We start from the raw sequence: 21,582 nt of genomic DNA on the forward strand, positions 1-21,582 counted from the left end.
TGGAGCCTGTGGGTTTGCCTCTTCGAGGTCTTATTTTCTGTGTTTTCATTCCATTCTGCTCCCCAGATAAAGTTAATCCACTTTTGACCATGAATATGTCTTTTGAAATATGTACTAATAATGTTTCAACTGTCATGTTGTGTTTTTGTGTATGAGGATTCAGTGCATACTGTCTCTAACGTATTTGCCAGAAGACCTCCCAAAAACATATTTTAAAATATATGTTTTATATTGTCCAAACTAACCTTGGACAGTTTCATAATAGGTTATGTTTTTTACAGAATCCAAAGATCGGAAGGAATACAGAACATGTTAGTTCTCAAATACAAGCAGGATATTTATCTGAGCGTGAAGCATCTAAATACAAGAATGGAGAAACCTGGAATATAAATTTTAAGATTGGTATACAGGATACTTTACAGTTTTAATATATTTAACCTATGGATACAAAATTTAAAGGTGTCAAAACATACCTATCGGGATCTATCAATCAACTAATCAATTAATCAATAGATAGATATAATAAGCATAGTTTAGAGATTCTGAGACCTGAATATGTGATTGTTGGGTATATAACTCTCCAACAAAAGACATGTTCAAAATGCTATCAAGAATGTGCAACTGGGGCTTCCCTGGTGGCGCAGTGGTTGAGAGTCCACCTGCCGATGCAGGGGACACAGGTTCGTGCCCTGGGCTGGGAAGATCCCACATGCCGCGGAGCGGCTGGGCCCGTGAGTCATGGCGGCTGAGCCTGAGCATCCGGAGCCTGTGCTCCGCAACGGGAGAGGCCACAACAGTGAGAGGCCCGCGTACGGCAGAAAAAAAAAAAAAAAAGAATGTGCAATTGACTTTATCTTGTAAAATATCTTACTCTATAAAAATATTTTAAAGTGTCATCAATTCATATTTGACACAAAATGTTGAAGTTTTAAAAATCTAATATCACATTAAATCACTTTATTGATTCAGTACAAAAAAAACTTAAATTGGCAATAGGAATATTTAAAATAAGTAGCATGAATCAACTTTCTTGCTAGGTTATTAAACTTAAAATTGCAGGAACCAAAAGAAGAAATATACATGCTATTCAGAAATAGGTGGGATAATTTTTTCCTCCATTGGAAAAAATCCATTTATTTCAGGTGTTTACATATTGATCTTATCAGTGCTAATAATACTAATACAATTCAACTTTCAATTGTGCCAAACTTTCAAATTTTTTCCACGCTAGTTTTCCAATGAGAATGTGGCAAAATGTATAAAAGTATATATGAACCATTCATTTTTTTAGCCAACAAGTATTTAGGGACATCTACTCTGTATAGAGCATAACTAAGTTTTAAGTAGAACTCAAATAAGTCACACATTTTGCTATGGTAACCATCTCTTATTTTTGTCTACACAGCATCGTTTTCTTTGGGGAATTTTCTATCCCACAGAGCACCTGAACATGGTATATCAACTTTCAATATGTAGGGGCTCTATCAATATTTATTAAATAATTAAGATGCTTTCTTATAATATGATTCAAATGCAATAACAAATGAAAAGAACAAAGAATTTAAGAATGTAAGAAAAAGAATACAACTTTAAGCAAATGAGAGCCATGAAAATGACTACATTGTATCTAATATTTTTTAAAAATAATTTTCTTACTCATAGAGAACACAAGAAACAAATTGTTTCTGTATATATAAGCCCATGGTAAGAATTTTTCCAGCATTCAATGAATACTTCTTGGATTTTAAGAGACTATCATTCTGAGATATTCCATTCTGGGGGACTCTCCAGAGTTACGTTTTATTACTCTCAGCCACCAGGTCCTCAGTTCTCGCTTCTTCTGTCTCCTTAAATTTCTATGTTCTACCCTTAATGACACCTTTGGAATATGTAGATAAAGATATGCACTTTTTTTTGTTTGTTTGTTTCCATCAGATAGCATTGCCAACCCTCCACACGTGTAAAGCATGATTGAATCTGACAGAAAATGTCACAGAGATTTTATGTGTCAATATTTCTCCTAGTTGCTCCCAATTTTATCCTTTCCATTGCCTGTTTATTTTAAAATGAAACACATTTTTACAAAGGGCATTTGTATTGAAATTTCCAACCATGATCTTTCTTAGAGGACTGTTCTTTTTTTTAAAATACCAGGATTTGCATATCCAAAGTCAGTTTAACTTCCTTGCTTTCATTATCCCAAACTTTCACATATCAGGAAGCTGGTTCCCATTCTAAGTTGAAGGGGAAAGTTGGGATGGTAAGAAGTAAAAGAGACCATTGAGTTGACAATAGCTTTCTGTTGGCTACTGAAGGCTACACTACTATTTTTTTTTTTTTTTTTTTTTTTTTTTTTGTGGTACGCGGGCCTCTCACTGTTGTGGCCTCTCCAGTTGCGGAGCACAGGCTCTGGACGCGCAGGCTCAGCGGCCATGGCTCACGGGCCCAGCCGCTCCGCGGCATGTGGGATCTTCCCGGACCAGGGCACGAACCCGTGTCCCCTGCATCGGCAGGTGGACTCTCAACCACTGCGCCACCAGGGAAGCCCAAGGCCACACTACTTTGAGGAGATGTTTCAAAGGAGAAAAAGGAGCACTTGAAAGTCATACTGAATTTATTTTCAATACATTACAAGATTACAACTTTTTATAATTATTCACCTTTTTAAAACGCACTTGCAATAAATACTTTGTATTTCTAAAGTCTTACTCTTTCATTATCTTGCCATCCTTTTAGTTGCCATCCTGAAGGAAGAGTTAAAATTGCATGCAGATGTGTCACTTGTAATAACCAAATTTCAAACATTCTACTGGGAAATAATGTTACTTGAGAAATACACTGATAGCAAAACTCTCAAACCAAAGAATAACAAGAGCTCTCTGTAAAATTAGATTCACCAAATGGTGTGAAACTTTGATGCTCACATAGTCAACCCAGGCACTATTTTTTTTTTTCTTTTTTTTCTTTTTGCGGTACGCAGGCCCCTCACCACCGCGGCCTCTCCTGCTGCGGAGCACAGGCTCCGGACGCGCAGGCTCAGCGGCCATGGCTCACGGGCCCAGCCACTCTGCGGCATGTGGGATTCTCCCGGACCAGGGCACGAACCCATGTCCCCCGCATCGGCAGGCAGACTCTCAACCACTGCACCACCAGGGAAGCCCTCCATCTTACCATCTATTATAGGTTCAGACATGGTAAACATATTTTTTGAGTTACCTATAATAAAGAGTAAAAAGCATGCTAGAAAGTTGGTAACTAAGAAAATCCTTCAGAACAGATTTAAGCTTGGTTGATTATAACAAGACCAATAGTCAAGTAATTTTTTTCTTATAGCTTTCTTAAGAATACATCAACATTGTCAGTTTAGAACTGTCTACTCATCAAATATGAGCTTTTTAGTTTCAATCCTTTTACTTTATTAAAAAGAAAATATCTATAGAGTAAAGAGCAAATTAATGAATGTTTATAAATGATGAGTTGAATTCATTTTGCATACATAGAAAAATATCATATTTTAGGAAGATTATTTTGGAATTATTTCCCCTAAAATGAGTGAGCTTCTTATAACCATGCCAGTATGTCTATAAACAGAAAAATAAGTAGAAACAAGTTCTAGGTTAACTGGTCATGATAATAGAACAAATCCTTTAAGTATAAAGGGACTAGATAAAATTACAAGTTTCATATTTTTCTGTCTAGAATAAACTTCTCTTCGTCAAGTCAGCTGGCTCCTCTTCGTCTATAAATCCTCTGAAGAGGCAGTTTACACATAACACAGGTGTTAAATATAATCTACCCCTTTGGTTATTTACCTTTAAGATTCGATATATTCATTGGTTTAAGAGGAGAACAGAAGCCTTGACTGCCTATGTGTTAGGGAGGAAAAGAAATTTTAGGGACATATTCTAGCCTAAGTCAAAGTTAACACGTCTTGGCTCTCATTACTCAAAGGAATGCCAAGTCTAGTCGGGAATAGGGCCTGCTACTGTGTCATCACCTCACAACTGTTAGACGCCGACAATAACCCGTTGTGGAGGTAATATCCTGACAAACACCACTCTCCCGTGATTTAGTTTTGGCATATTTGCAAGTATTCATGAACACTGCCAGAAAAATAAGTTATTCCTACGGGAATTCTTGGAATAAATTAAAAACTAATCATTTCCTTAGTTATGATTTTTATGTACTGATAAAAAGTAGTGAAGCAGGAAAATTTGTGGGCAAAATGAGCTCTTAATCATATTGATTACATATTTGTAAAACATTAAACATGATTTCATGATGTGCTCTTGAAATCATAAGAAAAGAGAAGCGGGCCTCCCTGGTGGCGCAGTGGTTAAGAGTCCGCCTGCCGATGCAGGGGATACGGGTTCGTGCCCTGGTCTGGGAGGATCCCATATGCCGCGGAGCGGCTGGGCCCGTGAGCCATGGCCGCTGGGCCTGCGCGTCCGGAGCCTGTGCTCCGCAACGGGAGAGGCCACAACAGTGAGAGGCCCGCATACCGCAAAAAGAAAAAAAAAAAAAAAGAGAAGCTCAGAATTACAACCTAAGAGGCAAGGGAAAAAATTCTCATGGATGACTATGTGTTATGTAAAATGTTTATAATTAAAATAAAAAGTGACTGCTTTGCTATGCTTCACTCAGACCCTGTATTTTTAAAAATGGGATTCCAGTGGCATTTTGCTAATTATGAATCACGATACACCTAAAACCTAGTTCTTAAAGAGAAAAGGAGGCAGAAATTTCCAGTCTCTAATTTAGCCAGCTCAACTGTTCAGATTTTAAAACCGGTAATATAAAATCTCACTATATTGTGTGAAGAGCCAAGTAATATATAGATAGCTATAAAAATAAGAACACATAAATATCAGAATTACTTCTTTAAAAAAAACTGTGATTTGAGGATGATTTAGAAAGTAAGAATTCTTATAAAAACTAAGATATTGTAAAGAATGGAATTATACAACTTAAAGTATCTGGATATTAGCTTGAACTTTCCCCCTCAACTTAAATACCCCTATAATTGCATTTATATTTGAGGTAAATTTTAGATTTATACCATAACAATCCTTTCTTGAAATCAAAACATGATTCATTGACTGTCTTTGAGTGACAGTGGTGCTCACCAAATAGGCCCGCTGCTTCTCTATACTTCTTCCTCACCCCCAGGAAGTTAGTGGGACCACATTAATATCTCCAGCCATTAAACTTTGAGCAAACGTGGTATGAGTTCCTTCTTGGCCTATACAAGTATATGCATGGCTGAGTCGCTTTGCTGTGTACATGAAACTAACACAGCATTGTTAATCAGCTATACTCCAATATAAAATAAAAAGTTAAAAGTAAAAAAAAAAAACAACTAGTAAACAATACTGTTTCTTCCAAAGCCACAGTGATTCAAGAGTTTACATGTTGCAGAGCCTAAATTATTGCCTTGTCACTTCATGTGTGTGTGTTTCATTTAGTACTCTCAGTTGTCCTATGGAGTAGTGTTATATCTATTTGATAAATTAGGAAACTAAGAATAAAATTGGTCATCACTGACATGATGGACATAGTAAAAATGTATGTGTTGAGATCAGACAGAAAAGCGTTCAAGTCCTATCTTTGCCACTTGCTTCTTATGTGATCTTGGCCAGGTTATATTTTAAAGCCTCAGATCCCTCACCTGAAAAATGGGAATTATTGCAGTTCCTCTTTGTGGGATTATAGTGAGAATTTAGTGACATATGTTAAGCTCTTAACATGTTGTAGAAACTCAATAATGGAGACCTATTTTTCTTATATTGTCACAAACCCACAGGCTGTTTGACGTCTTTTAATCTTTGACTTTTTTCTAACGGTTAGGATAGGACATAGGGAAAAATCAGCTTTAAGATGGGGCATTTTCATATTACAGAGAATCAGGTACAATCAAGGGTGCCACCATGGCACAAAGATATATATTCCTTACATGGAAAAGATTCTTTCTTTGGTTCTTCTTCTTCTTTTTTTTTTTAATGTGGGCAATATACTTTACTACACTTGTCCAAAAATTAAATATTGCAGAATTATAAATTCTGGGTTCCATAGTAAATTCTTTAGAAAACGTTTTTTTTTTTAACCTTTTGTCAATTTTAGGAGGAACACATTTTGAGGTAGGAAGATGGAATTGTAAGAGGAGATCCATTGTTAAGAGTTCTCTGTTAAGATTCCAGGGAATCTTTGAAGAATATTTGTACCTAAGGACACAAGGATGATAAAGGTGATCTTTCTAAATGATTATCTAAAGCTGTATATTGCCTGATTAAATCTTTCCATTTTTTCCCCTCAAGAATAAGGTTTAAATTTTGTAGCACTTGTATAGACTGATCTGCTTTCTGTTGATTTTTCAGACTCACCACCATCTTTTTCTTGTAAGCATTAAATCAAGCTATAGTCAATTTCTCAAGTGATGCATATTCATTTATCCCCTCAGTCATTATATATGCAAACCTATGATAACATTTCCATTGAAGACCTGGGGCTTATTGTTCTCTAGGGTGAGAATATAAACCAATTAAGAACAGAGTCATTTTTAGGGATGAGTAAAGAAGTTGTTTGGAAGATAAACCTTCCCGAAGAGACAAGCAGACCTGAGAAATGGAGAAATATCAGGAGAAAGAGCATTTGAGCATCTGGATCTAGCCATACATAAAGTCAAAACTATACCACCTGACTTCCCATGTACAGACGACAAACATAATTTCTTTCATTTGCAATTATACTTATTCACAGATTTTCATTTTTATAATTTTCCCCCAAATTTCCTTAAGGTGTGGACGCTAAATTTAGCGTGCATAGGAATCTCTGGAGAAGCTTGTTAGTGACAGATTTATGGCTTCACTTTTAGAATTTCTGATTTAACCATTTGGAGAAAGAACCCAGGAATTTGTATTTTTAAGCCAATATCTCATGTGTTTCTTATATATCTGAGCTTTTCATACTTTAAGAAAAATTGGCTTTAAGGATTAAGAAATTACATGTTTTGACAGTACTTGAAAAACATAGCAACATACATCGGCAACTTTGCCTGGTACAAATATTGGGTGTTGTTCTTATCCCTGCAAATATACATACAATGAGTAATATTTGTTTTACTCAATCAGATAACTGAAAATATGAAATCAATGACTGTATTTTTATAGAGTCATCCCTCTGATCAATAACCATTGGCTGTCTTTACCTAACCCTCAACACCAGGGCACACTAACAGATAATCACCGAATTTAATGACTTCATATTGCCCTAGGTTCAGGACAGCTGTTCCAGAACCTTCCGATGTGAACTGATACTTCTCACTGCTGATGGCGACCGTGGCCCATGCCATCGCGCCATCTGCTCAGCTGTCACTCGCAGCAGCTGCTGCTCTTGCTTTGGCAGCCTCGGCCTGGCTATCTGTGCCTCGCACCTGCACTACTCCTCCGCGCTGCTAAAATCACAATACGTTTCACCCTCCACTCCCAAACAGAGGAATTCCTTAGTCATTTCTCCTTTTAGATTCAGAGAAGCCCTTTGTGAAACATCTACAGGGCTCACTTTAAAAATCCCTTTCTTCTCAAACTTAGCAATTTCATACTATTAATGATTTCTTAAATCGGAGGCGGCGGCGGCGGGGCGGGGTGGGAGGCGGGCTTAGTTTTGTTTGCCACAGCAGAAATACAGAGCTTCACAAAAGCAATTGTAATGATACTTGTTCAGATGATGCTTGCTCTTAAAAAATAGTAATAATAATAACATAATTTTTAAGAACTCAAAAATTTTACTAAATACAGAAGAGAATAAGCCCTTAGAGATTTTTGCAATTTATTCATATATATTTATATATATAAATATATGTATAAACAAATGTGATGACTATAAGCTTACCATATATTTGATTAACAAACAGAGAGAAAAGTAGTATGCTACTCTCAGTGAGAAATATAAAATTTTAGAAACATGAATTTATAAGCCAGTTTGGGAGATATAAATACATAGAAATGATTGAAATATAAGATATAGAATGATCGATTAAAGTTTCTTTAGAAGAGCTCATCTCCCCAACACTTCTTCAGTGCCCTCCTTTATCTCTAAAGGCAGATGACTCCTCCCCTTCAGAAAATGGAAGGTTTATAAATTAGGGAAATTAAACAAGAAGAGCTTTGGATTCAGGTATGCAAAATGAAGCACAAGGCAAGGATGCAATAGAAGGAAAAATTAAGGGAGAGGCTAGTACATGATAATCTCTATATGCTGCGTCAGAATTCTAAGTTCTAATCTTCCTCCCTGCTCCTAGAATAGGAGTCAATTCTATAACAGTCAATTCTATAGCAGTCAATTCTATAACTATCCATACTCTTTAAATTAGGAGATTATATTTTTCCTTTGGTGTGTGTGTGGGGGGGGCCCTCCACATTTTTGTATTTGAGGTGTTTAAAGAATTTTTTTAAGAGAGAAAATCATGGTTCTTGTACAAGTATAACATAATCGTGTCAAACAAAAAACAAATCCGAATTAGTAAAGACAGACCTTGTTTAGGATTATTGCGAGGGAGGGAAAGAGGCTCTTGCCTGGAAGAGAGACCAGAACTAGGTATGAACTTTATTATGCTGAAGCAGAGGGCAGTCGGATTTCTAAGGGCTGGGTGAGCTAGAAGAAAAGTACTGGAGAAGGTTGGGAGGAGGTCAAATGCCATCTGTGCTTGTGAATTGGTTTTATCCAAAGGAAAAATAAACTTCTCCTATCTTTAGGACAGGAGGTAGTTTCATAGCTCAGAATAAGGCACCCCACTACAATCAGGGTCCCATCTCCCACAGAAACAGAGAGAGAGTAGTGCTATCTCTTTTGAAATAATTAAAAATAATTCTGATAAGACTAGGGGTCTTTGTCTAGGCACATTATGAAGGTAAATAATAATCTTTCCTATTGTAGAGGAAGACATGTATCAACAAAACAAAGAAGCAAGACCATGGGAACTCAGTAAACTTTGAAAAACATTATATATATATATATATATATATATATATATATATATATATATATATATATATATGTCATGGCTTCTTTCCAGACGCAGCTATGATAGAAAAGTTTTGCCTTTCTCTGTGTGTTAATTGCTACTTATGCTTTCATATTCTAGAATAAACTGACACTTGAAGATAAAATTATACTATTTCACCTTGGGAAAAAAATAATATACACACATGTATTTCTCTGTCACTGTTGCTCCTCGTATAGACTTCACTAGCAATAGCAGTTGTAACTCTTAATCCAAACAACCTAATTTCCTTGTACAGAGAAAAACATGGAAGGTAAAAAAGTAAGAATTGACTGTCATACACAAACATTTTAAGAAATTAACTGAATACATGTAACTGGCAATGTTGAATTGTATCTGAGTTCTATGTTCCTGGAAAGTAGTAACAAATCCAGAAATCCCCAAGCCTTGTGTGTTCCAAGAAAAGGCTAGCCATAAAGGACCTTCCAACTCTCACATATTTAGAAATAAGACACTTCTCCCTCCTTCCTCATGACTCTCATATACTTGTGTATGATTCTTTTGTTTAGTTGCCTCTATAAAACCCCAGACTCCTCCTTTTCTTTGAGATGTTCTTCATCTCTTTTTCCCTATCACAGTAGGTGAACACAGTTACCTCCTTAATTGTCCTGTGCGTTTGTCTTTCACATAGCACAACTTTCTACAGCCATGTACACCCCTTTTATAATAATTTACTAATAATTTCTGGAGGTAGGAAAACATTTCATACACAATGAAGGTCAAGGCTTTTCTTAATTATAGACACCAACTCCCAGACGTAAAACAAACACATGAGAGCTTATAGTTTCAGCTCTACAATCTCAGCCACAGGTCACAAGTAAAAATACACAAAAACTCGCACATTCCTTCCCAGCAGGCACGAATTTATTTATTTATTTGAGGTGGCAAACAGACAAATCAATGAAAATAACAAACTGGATTCTCCACCATATCTTACCTAGTGGAGAACAGGTTAATACCACTGATCAACCAAGAACACCAAACAGTCAGACGATAAAACCAAATTATCAATTATTGCTGCCACCCACCAATGCAGAATCGTTTAGTGGTTGTATAGGAACCAGAGACAAAAAGGAAAACACAGAATCAGAAGAGAGGAGGAAAAAAAATCAAGAGTAAAAGAGAGTCACAAGCTTTAAAATTTCATTATCATTTGGAATTCACTTTGGGAGCAAAGAAAAGCCATGCCTGGGGTTAAGCATCCCAGTAAGCACTCTTCTCCATCAGTACAGTTTACTAAACTCTGGCAGGTAAGTCCACGAGTACCTTGGAATGATACTCTAAAATGAAAGCCACATTGTTGTTTGAGTCCTCTATGGTCAAGTTTACCAGTTGCTAATTCTGCCCTCACAGATTGAGCTTCCCTGTCAGCGTCTGTAGTGTTTCATTCTCAAATATAAGCTGACAGCCATAGATCAGCAAATATTTTGAGCATAAGAATAAAAGATATCAAAGCCAACAAACAAGGAAAGTCATTTTAAAGTAAAAAGAGCCCATTCAGTTTACAGGTTTTTAAAATGGTAGAAAAAATGATTTTGCATATTATACAAATATGCTCACTGTGTTATCTTATTCACCCCTACCAGAAGCAGCTATCAAATGATTTACTCAACAAACAAAAACGCAGAGATTTCCAAATGAAGTTTAAGTGGTTAAGAAGGCAAAGGAGAGCAAAGAGGTAGGCAGGATCACTTTTTGAGGGAAGTGATTTGTTAATTAATACTATGACATATATCATAAAAGCTATAAAGAGGGCTTCCCTGGTGGCGCAGTGGTTGAGAGTCCGCCTGCAGGGGACATGGGTTTGAGCCCTGGCCCGGGAAGATCCCACATGCCATGGAGCAACTAAGCCTGTGCGCCACAACTACCGAGTCTGTGCGCCACAACTACTGAAGCCCGCGTGCCTAGAGCCTGTGCTCCGCAACAAGAGAAGCCATTGCCATGAGAAGCCCGCGCACCGCAACGAAGAGTAGCCCCGGCTCGCAGTAACTAGAGAAAGCATGTGCGCAGCAACAAAGACCCAATGCAGCCCAAAATTAACTAATTTGAAAAAGGAGACAGAGGATTTTAAATGCTGGAGTGAGCTACTGGAAAATTACTAGAGGGCATTAAGGGGTAGTTTGGTCCATTTGATTAGGCCTCTGTGTTTACCAATTGTTGTTTATTGAAATTAGGCTCCTAGCCTCCCACAGACACTGGGAGCAGTGGCTCTGCTTTTCTTGATGGTTACATTTGAAAGGATGGTTGCAAGGTCCTTGAGAAAGACATTCCTGGGTTGTAGAAGTTTCACATTTCAAAGAAGAGAAGACTTTACAATTGCAAGTTTTCTAAAGTAAATGCTCTAATAAAAGGGAGTTCAAGGGCCCATAGTCAGGAAGAGGGCTAACATTTTGCCAAGCTGTTAAGGCTGTCTTGGTCAGTAGCATAGAGGGTATTCTAGGAAATACATGTATTTAAATTTAATTTATCAAAAATCTGGAATATGTATGTGTAACATAATCAAATTAAATTAAAATCCTGTGCCTACTTGTTTTATAATAGTGAAAGAAGTGATATCAATTTTTCCTACTTTTCATTTTGTTGTTCCTTTCTTTAACAAATAATTACTGAACAAGTCTTCTTTGTTTGAGAAACACAAAGCACACACACATAAGAGAGAGGCAGACTTTTCAACAGCAGTGGGAATTAAGTCATTGAAATTAAGGCTTTTACTCAGAATCATCAAATTCCAGGAGAAGTTGTTACTAACAATGTTTAGTCGAAAAATTGAGCCAGGATGATGGATCCATGGGCTGGAATTCAGGTAGGATAGAAACTAGAAATGGAATAATTGCTCCTACAGCATTGTATTCCTTTCACCAAAAAATCATAGGGAAGTTAAAGAAGATGGGTCAGGTGCTAATTCTTATGCACAGGAGCTTCTTTCCAGGCTGACAGAGTCATTACCTGCCCCCTCGCAACCCCGCCCCATTAATACTCATTTCTTACACTGATTGTAGAAGCTCTACTACATTTTAACAGGGAGTCCTTACATCATGACTTCATCACTAGAAGAACCAAAAAAAGAAAAAATAATAAAAATAAAAAATCCAAGCTCTAGCAGCTATTAGTTTTGCCTTTTTAAAAATTTAGTTATTGAAAATTAACGAATCAGCCTATTAAATATTCTTAAATATTTGGTCAGGAACAGTAGAGTCTTCTCAGATGATCAATATTTTATTTAATAAAAACATATCAAACACATATGATTATTAGAATAACAATTTGGGTTTTTTTTTTTAATTGCAGTATAGTTGATTTCCAGTATTGTGTTAGTTTTAGGTGTGCAGCAAAGTGATTCAGTTATATGTATATTTTTTTCAGATTCTTTTCCATTATAAGTTATTACAAGATATTGAATATTTGTTTGTGCAAGTTCGTGTGCCCAACACACAGTGAAGCCAAACAAACCGAAACATCAGAGTTTGGAGAAAGGTTTATTGCAGGGCCACGCAAAGAGACGGGTGGCTCATGCCCCCCAAAACCCGGAACTCCCCAAAAGTTTTCAGCAAAGCATTTTTAAAAGCCCCGTGAGGGAGGGGTGTCGCAGAGTATGGGATCAGCTCGTGCACAATTCTCTGATTGGCTAATGGTGAGGTAACAGGGTGGTGGCACAGGGGTTACCATTATCAGTCCTTAGGCTCCAGGAGGCCTGGGGCTATGTGCTCATGGTCATCAAGTTGTTAATGTCTTCCAGTTGGTGGGCGTGGTTCACTTTTGTAAAACAGCTCAGGAAATGTGCATCAGAAACTGTTATCTAGGTGCTTCAGAGAGGCGCTAAAGCAGAGGATATCTATAGTTGATTATGGCACTTGGCGTTGCTACGGAACTCTTTTGTGTATGGGTGCATTTTATTTATCTGTGCTTCCTTTTCTTTTTAAGTTTTAGGCATGATGTTTCAGCACTCTTATTTCTGAGAAAGGAGGAACATACTATTTTTATACTTCCTGCTTCCTACAGATGTCTTCCTGAAAATTGGAGAGAAATTACAAGCCTGTCTTTAAGTTGAAAATAGGAAAAACTGGACACAGAGTTAAAAAGGGGACGGGGCTAGGGAGTTTATGATTGTAACTGCCAAGGTGACTCCAATAGTTCTTGTCTCCTGTTATTTATGCCCTTGTGTGATATCCTGCTTAACGGAATTAGGGCTACTCTGTGTGACCAATGGAATACTACAGTGTGTGACTTCCCAATCTACATGGTAAAACTATCACAGCTTCTCTTTGTGCCCTTGGATCACTTACTGGGGAACAATAAAAACTGCCCTACTGTGAGGACATTTAAGCATCCCTGTGGAAAGGCCAATCAGGAGATCTACGAAAGGTCCCACCAACAAACAGAACCAGTTTTCAAGAGGTATGAGTGAACTTGGAAACAGTTAAGCCGTCAGGAGGGATAGATGCCTGAGCCTGCAGACGATTGCCTCTGATTGCAATCAATGAGAAACTCTAAGACAAGACTGCTGTCAAGTCGGTCCCAAATTCCTGATCCCCAGAAACTGAGAGGTCATATTTATTGTTTGAAGCCACTAAGCTTTGAAATGAGCTGTATTACAAGAAGTAAAGAATTAAAAAAGGAAAATTGAATAAGAGAATGTGTACTGACTTTCATTCCAGATTATGGAAGTAAAGGGGAGCAGAATACGTCACCCCAAATGTGCCACTTTGGCACGTCAATTGTTTTGAGCTGAAGACAGATAGGACCCAGCAGACTCAGGAAGAGCTTTCTGCCTCTCCTTTAACTGTCTAAACTAATTTAGACTAGGAAAAGAGCTATTACCAGAGATAACTTTTTATATCAGAAAGACTTATCTGTATGGCAGGGCAAACATCTGTTTACCAAACTCTTCTCATCCTCCTGGGAATTGTCTCACTCCCCTTTGAAGCCTCAGACCCCTACCCAGTTCTCCGTAGCTCAGGATGGTGTATACGCCTCAATTGTCTGACTGCCTATGAGTCTATTATATTTTTATGGGGACGCCCATATGTACAATTTTTTTTTCTCCTTTATCTTACATCAATTTAATTATTAGGCCAGCCAAAGAGCCTAAAAAAGAAAAAGGGAAAAGTTTCCCACTCCTATAGAAGCTATAAATCATAGGACAAGAGTGGGAAATAAGTTTAAAGGGCTGTAATATACAGGAGGTTTCTTAGAATTTATATTCCAAACATTCCTTTGACTTTATTCTGTGTGTGACAGATGTTTGAATTTCATAGGGTCTAGAGAATTTCAGGTGCGGGGCCCAAGTTTCTGGGCAAGTCTAGAGTTGTTGAGGCATTGCAACACAGAGGACTTTGAAGCAAACGTACAGTTTTACTGACTGATGTGAAGAAGCAATCAGCTTCAGAGGGAACTTTAGTAGGTAAGAGTTCAGCCATGGAGGAAGAGAGGGAGAGGAGTCTGGGGTGAATGGAAAATGGGAATGAAGCCATTGAATTGGAAAAGGAAAAAAAAATAGATATATAGATATATATATATTATATATGTACATCTCAGCAGGAAGTTCTTCACAGGAGATGTTATTAGGTTAACTCTTACCCTAAGGATATTATAGCCATAATGTATGTAACTTTTCTTGTACAAATATCATTTTCAAATAGCGTTTAACACACAAACACTGGTTTCTTCTTTCTCTGTATTTATGTTTGTGTTTTCTGAAATTTTTGGTAGCCAACTTTTAAGTAAATGATTGATTTTTTAAAGTATTTTTTTTTTTTTTTTTTTTTGCGGTACGCGGGCCTCTCACTGTTGTGGCCTCTCCCGTTGCGGAGCACAGGCTCCGGACGCGCAGGCTCAGCAGCCATGGCTCACGGGCCCAGCCGCTCCGCGGCATATGGGATCCTCCCAGACCGGGGCACGAACCCGTATCCCCTGCATCGGCAGGCGGACTCTCAACCACTGCGCCACCAGGGAGGCCCTAAAGTATTTTTAATTCATATATTTTAACAAACAAAACAAACTAATAACAAACATATTAGTCTTCTTCTATCTTCAAAAGATTTAGGGGGATAATTCCAATTCTATTCTATTCTATCATGTTATCATATCATATGTTAGACCAATGTGTCTTGATTTTCTGTTTTAGAAAAAAAAGTCATGGCAGATCATTTCTTACTATGCTAAGAAGCTTAAACAGAAAAAGAACAATGTATGAAAATAAGAGAGATGTGAATGAAGCAGCCAACTGGCATCCATGCTTCAGACTCATATGCAAATCAAGTTATTCTGTGCTTTCCAACACTTCCCAAATTCTTTTAAAACCATATTTGAAGCTGGATAGCAACTCTCTATGAAGACATCAGTGATAAAAATGCAGACAGCATTGTGTTGGGTAGAGCAATGCCAGGAGTTGACAGGACCAACAGATAAAACCAAAGCAATTAAGTTTCCATAAACACTTGACTTGGTGTTGAATCAACACTCTTCTTTCTAAACAGCAGTGTAGCAAGGCATAAATGACAAATCATACATTTCCAATCTATAAACCATGCTGGTTTGATGAAATAACAGAATTCTTTTCCAGCTTTTCTTTTTACCATGTGGAAAAAAAAAAAGTTACTCAGTAATTTGTGAGTTTTACTGAGACGTGAATTTCTCTGTCCACAAAATATTAAAAGATTTATAGATGAGATCTGGCATGCTTCCAGCTTACTACCATCCAGCAACAACGACAAATTCTTATGGCTAGAGGTGAGCAATTTTTGAATGACATTTAGTCATCCTTTCTCACAAACTGTTTTCCAGGCATTTATTACCAGCTCTTTGGAAAGCTAGAAAATGCTGTCTCAAGAGCCTTCAATCTTTTTGTTATTTTTAATTTCCTATCCCCCATCTCAACACATAACACAAAATAACTCATGACTACACACTCTTTGCCTTATTTCATTCCCTTGTAGATAGGTATTCAATTGACCTTTCTCAGGAAAGATCCAAGGAACACTTTTTTTTTTTTTTTTTGCGGTATGCGGGCCTCTCACTGTTGCAGCCTCTCCCGTTGCGGAGCGCAGGCTCCGGACGTGCAGGCTCAGCGGCCATGGCTCACGGGCCCAGCCGCTCCGCGGCATTTGGGATCTTCCCAGACCAGGGCACGAACCTGCGTCCCCTGCATCGGCAGGCGGACTCTTAACCACTTCGCCACCAGGGAAGCCCTTGTTTACTTTTAGTGGGAAATAATATTTGGAAACCAGTATCTGGGATCTGGGTATGTGCAAGGACAGAGAAAAAACTAGGGAAGGGGTTGGAAAAGGAGGCTGAAACTTGATAAATGCAAGAGTGGAAGGAGATGAACACAGAAGGGAAGTGGGACTCTGTCACTGGAGCTTTATTAGCTATCATCAATTTTACATTGTATTTTAAATGCAGTAGAAGTCATTAAACAGGTGAATGATTTAACCTGATTCATGTTTTTAAAATACCAATGGGCTTCAGTGTAGATAATAAATTAATTCTACAAAAATGACTTTGAATATCTAAATCAGGTGAGTTATTTTCCAGTAAAAAATAAATTAACAAAACTCATACAGAATGGATAGATTTAAACATTGAACATGCAAGAAATACAAAAATGGAAAAACAGCTGTTGTCCCCAAAGCAGAAGACTCAGATGTGACCGCCAAATCTATAATAAAATTTACTTAAAATAAAGCCTACTTAAGATTAATGTTAAAAGCTGACAAAGATAGTACATTTAAAACTCATAGACTTAAATCACTTATGTTTAGCAATGCAGACATTTCTAAGTAAAAGATTAGCAAATAGCATTCTTCTTTTAAGATTGATATCCTTGGACAAAAGCAGTATGTGCCAGGAATCCAAGAATGTTATAGCATTAGACCATTTATTTATATAATTTACGTTATCAGACGGAGGATAAAAACCAAAATAATTTCCCAGAGAGCTGAAAATATGACAAGTGTGTGACGTCAATTCCTACTTTCCATTTCTTTTAGTTAAAAGTAGACTAGCCCCACTATTTCCAACAAAAGAGCATGAGCTCTATTACTTTGGAATAGTAATTTAATATTTCCTCTTCCAAACACGTAAAAGGTTTATTATTTAATCCCCACCATATATCTATGATGTAAAAGATAATATTATTATATTCCATTTTAGGAATAGGAAAATGAAATTTCAAGACATAAAGCAAACTGGTAAATACCATCCCGTAGAGACAGACTTTGAACCTGACTCAATTTTTTCTTGAAGGTCAACTCGTTACTCTCCACCATGCCAGTTTTTTGATGATTAAGTAAAGTTCCTTCCATGCTTTGATTTTTATATGATCACCAAGCAGCCTTCATTAGGTTATTCCATATAGATTTGATCAGAAGAAGAGAATGAGTCAGGGTCAGCGATGGCAACTGAGTGTGCATATGTATGTGTGTTATCTAGACACATGGGAATCTTCCTGTTTCTAGGACTTCCTAATAAGCCATGCTCAAAGTATCCTAAAAACATGCATGTTTATTTTCAGTCAAGGATAACAATATTCAGAGAGTAATCATTTAGCAAAATACCAAATTGTTAATAAAATAACCTTATCTTTACAGGTTGTTTGGGCCACTTCTTACCTTATTGGCTGTGGCATATCATCATGTCGTAAAGGAATTCAGTATCTCTACATATGTCACTATTGTCATGAGTATGTATTTTACAGCTTAGTTTCACATAGCTTTTAGAAATATATTTCCCTTACTAGTTTCCCTAATTCAGTTTCTCAACCATTATAAAATAAAACTCAAATAAATATTTCTTTTCGGTTAAGACTTTAGGGATACAATGTCTTTTAGCCAACACCTAAAACACTACACCCACAAACACATATTTTTATTTATATTTTTCTAAATAAATCCTTATCTCAATATAATGTTCAAATTAGGCACTATTACCAGTTATCTCGCTATGTGTTATTCCTTCTTCAAGTACTATTAGTTAAGAGAAACAAATTTCATCTAGCTTAAGCAAAAAAAAAGGATATTTATTTTAACAATGCAAGAGTATTTTTAGAATGCAAGGGCAAAAATGCAGTGGAGTATCAAGAATGAACAAATGAAAAAGCCAAGTGTTTTTGTATTTAGCATTTTAGTGTTGACATATGTATTTCCTTTAGAAATTAAATTTACATGTTACCAAAGGTGTGAGCAACAATTCCAAGAAGAGATCATCTGATTCCTCTGGTTAGGGACAGCTGTACTCCTTTGTCTTGTCACCTCTGGTTATGAAGCAAGGTCAACTTCAGAAAAGGTAATTGCAAGAACCCACAGGGACCCACTTGTGTGGCTTGAGTGGTGATTATCAGAAAGCAGGGATTGTTCTGAGCTGGATATAAACCTCCATTAGTTTACTACAAATGCCAGTTTAAATGTTCTTCTGCTAAGGAAAGTTATTGGTCTGCATATGTCTCCTTCAGCTACCTGTGCTTACCTGTTCAATACACAAGTCTTTCCTCCATAAGATGAGCTCCAAGTATGGTATTTATTGAACTCTCAGTTCCCATGTGTGTAGCACAATAAAAGATATGCAATATGAATCAATGAAATTGATTTCTCTCATAGTAAGTTACCATATTTACACTTTAAATGAGGTCTCCACTATCCCTATAGATTCAATAGATGTCACATATTCATACAATAGCTCTATGTGAGCTCTTTTCTGGTTTTATCATGTCTTGATTTCAGTACTTAATATTTGTTGTGATTTTATCTGTGTGATTAGTACTAAAGACAGTAAGGTCTCCTTGCATATACAATACATCAATTGTACTAAATCCTTATGGGAGCTCATGGTCTGCAGTAAACTTCTGACAACACAGAAAAGAAAAGTAGAATACATGGGGCTGAGATACGAGAATTTTCTCAACCAAAGATGAAGCCAAGAGTCTGACAAAACCCCTTGCTGAATTAAGTAATGTTTCTTTTATAAATTCAAATTTTAACAATTCATTCAAGGAGAAATATATCAGATAGAATGCTGTTTCAGCTAGAATACTTACTTTATTTTTTATGTAATATTAAGTGAAAATCAGGAGTTTGGGGTTTTTTGAGCATGCACAAGCCACTCATTCTCCTTGCTTGGCCCTGCAATAAACCTTCCTCTACTCCAAAAGAAAAAAAAATTTAAGTGAAAATCAGCCATAATCCCCACTGTTTTCTTAGATATCCAAGGGAAGACCGTCTTCTCTGAAATTTTAAATTGGCTCAAAACAGGAAATTCTCATCTATTCTCTCTCCCCAAACTCCAACACTTTGGCTTTATCCATGTTGTTGTACTTTCATCTTTTATAATAGTGCATGTGTTTCTACAAATGACACTGACATGTATCAAAATTCTCATGACATAGGGCAAGATGAAGTTAGAACATCTCCAATGTGACTCACTTAAATATTTTCTTACATTAAGAACCATGCCCTTTTACATAAATGTTTATCAAGTCCTTATGGGTATAAATAAGGATAAGTCCTATCATAAATGTTTCTAAAGCCCCCTGCTTGTTAGAACTTGACTGTCCAAAGAGATGCAAATTGTCTCAAAATATTCTTAGCACCTCAGAGTTGCCTGCGGTATATTCAAAAAGATAAATTATTCTCATTCTATGGCTAGAAATCTTACATGTCTTAGAGATTACATACAAGTGGTTACAAGTGGTTTTCAAAAATTGTTTCATTGTTTTAAATTATTTTAATTGATTTTCAATAGTGAGTAAAATTTTATATGCATTTTTCAAACATCAATTTTATTAGGCCTTTTTTCTTTATTCTTTTTTAAGGGGCAATGATCCTGACAAAAAGAATGTACCTTATAATAAGGGAACTCCATGCGGAGACTGTCCAAATAACTGTGAAGATAAACTTTGTAGTAAGTTTTACATCTCAGTGTGCTTACTCTTGACTGTTGATCTGGGAGCCATGTGTCCTTAAAATCAAGCATGTAACAATATTGTACTTTTCTATTACTTTTTCCTCAATCATCCCAAAGGAAAAATCAACATTATCTGATTTCCCTTCCCCCACCCCCAGAGTGACCCAGAAGACCACTGACTAAATCTTTTGGATTGGAAATTAGAATGTCCAAGCCTAAACTCAAGGTTCCACCCTAAAGCTTAAAGTTCCCACCCTTATATGGGCGCCTCGGATAACATGTTAATATAAGTATAAATTTTTCTCTGCTCTATAAAAAGTTTCTTGGCTCTCTTATTGCAGCCCTGAAGTTAGACATCTTGCTTTCAGGTTACCAGTGTTCTCAGATTACTTGCTAGTCATAACCTCCCTAACCTGCCTGACCACTTATCATGGCTGGTAATTTCTTACTGAGTGATCCTTATTCTTTGAAGTTTCCGCTGACACAATGGAAGATATTAGCTGATGATCACACTGTCCGTTTACCGCACTTCCTTTTATTTCTTAAGTAAATCTTACCTAAAATGTAGTATTAACCAAATGAGTTCCAATTACATGTTCATTTCCTTAAATAGCAAAAGTTTCTTTTTACAGAGCTTCCTGCAGGCATAATTCCTTACTCCACAGGCATATGTTTACATCATAACTTTCAATAAGTTTGTGGAGAAATAACAAACCTCCCCCCCAAAAAAAAATTCCTTTACCTTCAGATTTGTAAGACCAAAAAACTTATTTTCCTTCACCTGACCAGGTCTTTCTGTTTGCTTTTAAATCCTATCACTTTCAGTAATTCATTTCTGAAGATAAATGTACTTGGAGAAAGATCAAATATCTACTAATTATCTTTGCTACAGGGAATGGGGTAGGTTTTTTTTATCCAAGAGACAAAAGCAATGTCTACAATGGAATTGAAAAATGCAATAGAAGTAAAATGAGAGTAGAAAAGAAAAAAAGTGTTACTTAAGAATATTGACTATATAACACAGAATATACATCTCTTAAGCCCTTTACTCACCTATAAATGCATGAGAAGATGAGAGATGAGCTTTTGAGTCAATACTGGGTAACCCTGCTTCTGCCTTTCAGTGAACCCTTGCATCTACTACGATGAATACAGTAATTGTAAGACAGACACGAGGTCCTGCCTGCAGCCACCCGTCAGGACTCCGCAAAGCTAGTTGCCTGTGTCCCACTGAGATAAAATAGCCTTCGTTATTTGCAGCTCTAATGTGCTGTTGAATCATACCTTTGACCTTACTTTGCTTCAGCAGTTTCCCCTGCATTTCATGTGGCTTTAAGTACACCTGAGATCTTAATTTTCACTAATCAAATATGGGCATCAGTATGTTTACGACAGTGCCCCTCACTCCTGTTCTGATACATTGTGAAGTAACATTGTTTTAAACTTTCTTAAAGCTGGGGTGAATATGATTGATGAAATATGACTGAACTATGAAATGATTTAAATATGAGGCAATTCAACACCTGCCTCATATTTAAATCATGTGATGTCTCGTTCTCAGGTTGACATGATTCAGTGGATTGGATAACTGATTCAGCAACCTGTGCTAAAGGAGGGTCTTTCCCTGT

General features: G+C 36.8%; 1 protein-coding gene across 1 annotated transcript; it reads left to right on the forward strand.

Moving 5' to 3' along the window:
• The first annotated feature begins 10,242 nt into the window (after window positions 1–10,242).
• LOC132497879 (cysteine-rich secretory protein 1-like) lies at window positions 10,243–21,198 on the forward strand. The gene is given in 5 exon segments (XM_060111417.1): window positions 10,243–10,308; window positions 17,647–17,738; window positions 19,863–19,951; window positions 21,079–21,118; window positions 21,120–21,198. Coding segments are annotated over 5 exon segments (366 nt in total).
• The last annotated feature ends 384 nt before the right edge of the window (window positions 21,199–21,582 follow it).

This window comes from Mesoplodon densirostris, chromosome 10 (assembly GCF_025265405.1).
Source record: "Mesoplodon densirostris isolate mMesDen1 chromosome 10, mMesDen1 primary haplotype, whole genome shotgun sequence".
Lineage (NCBI taxonomy): Eukaryota > Metazoa > Chordata > Mammalia > Artiodactyla > Ziphiidae > Mesoplodon > Mesoplodon densirostris.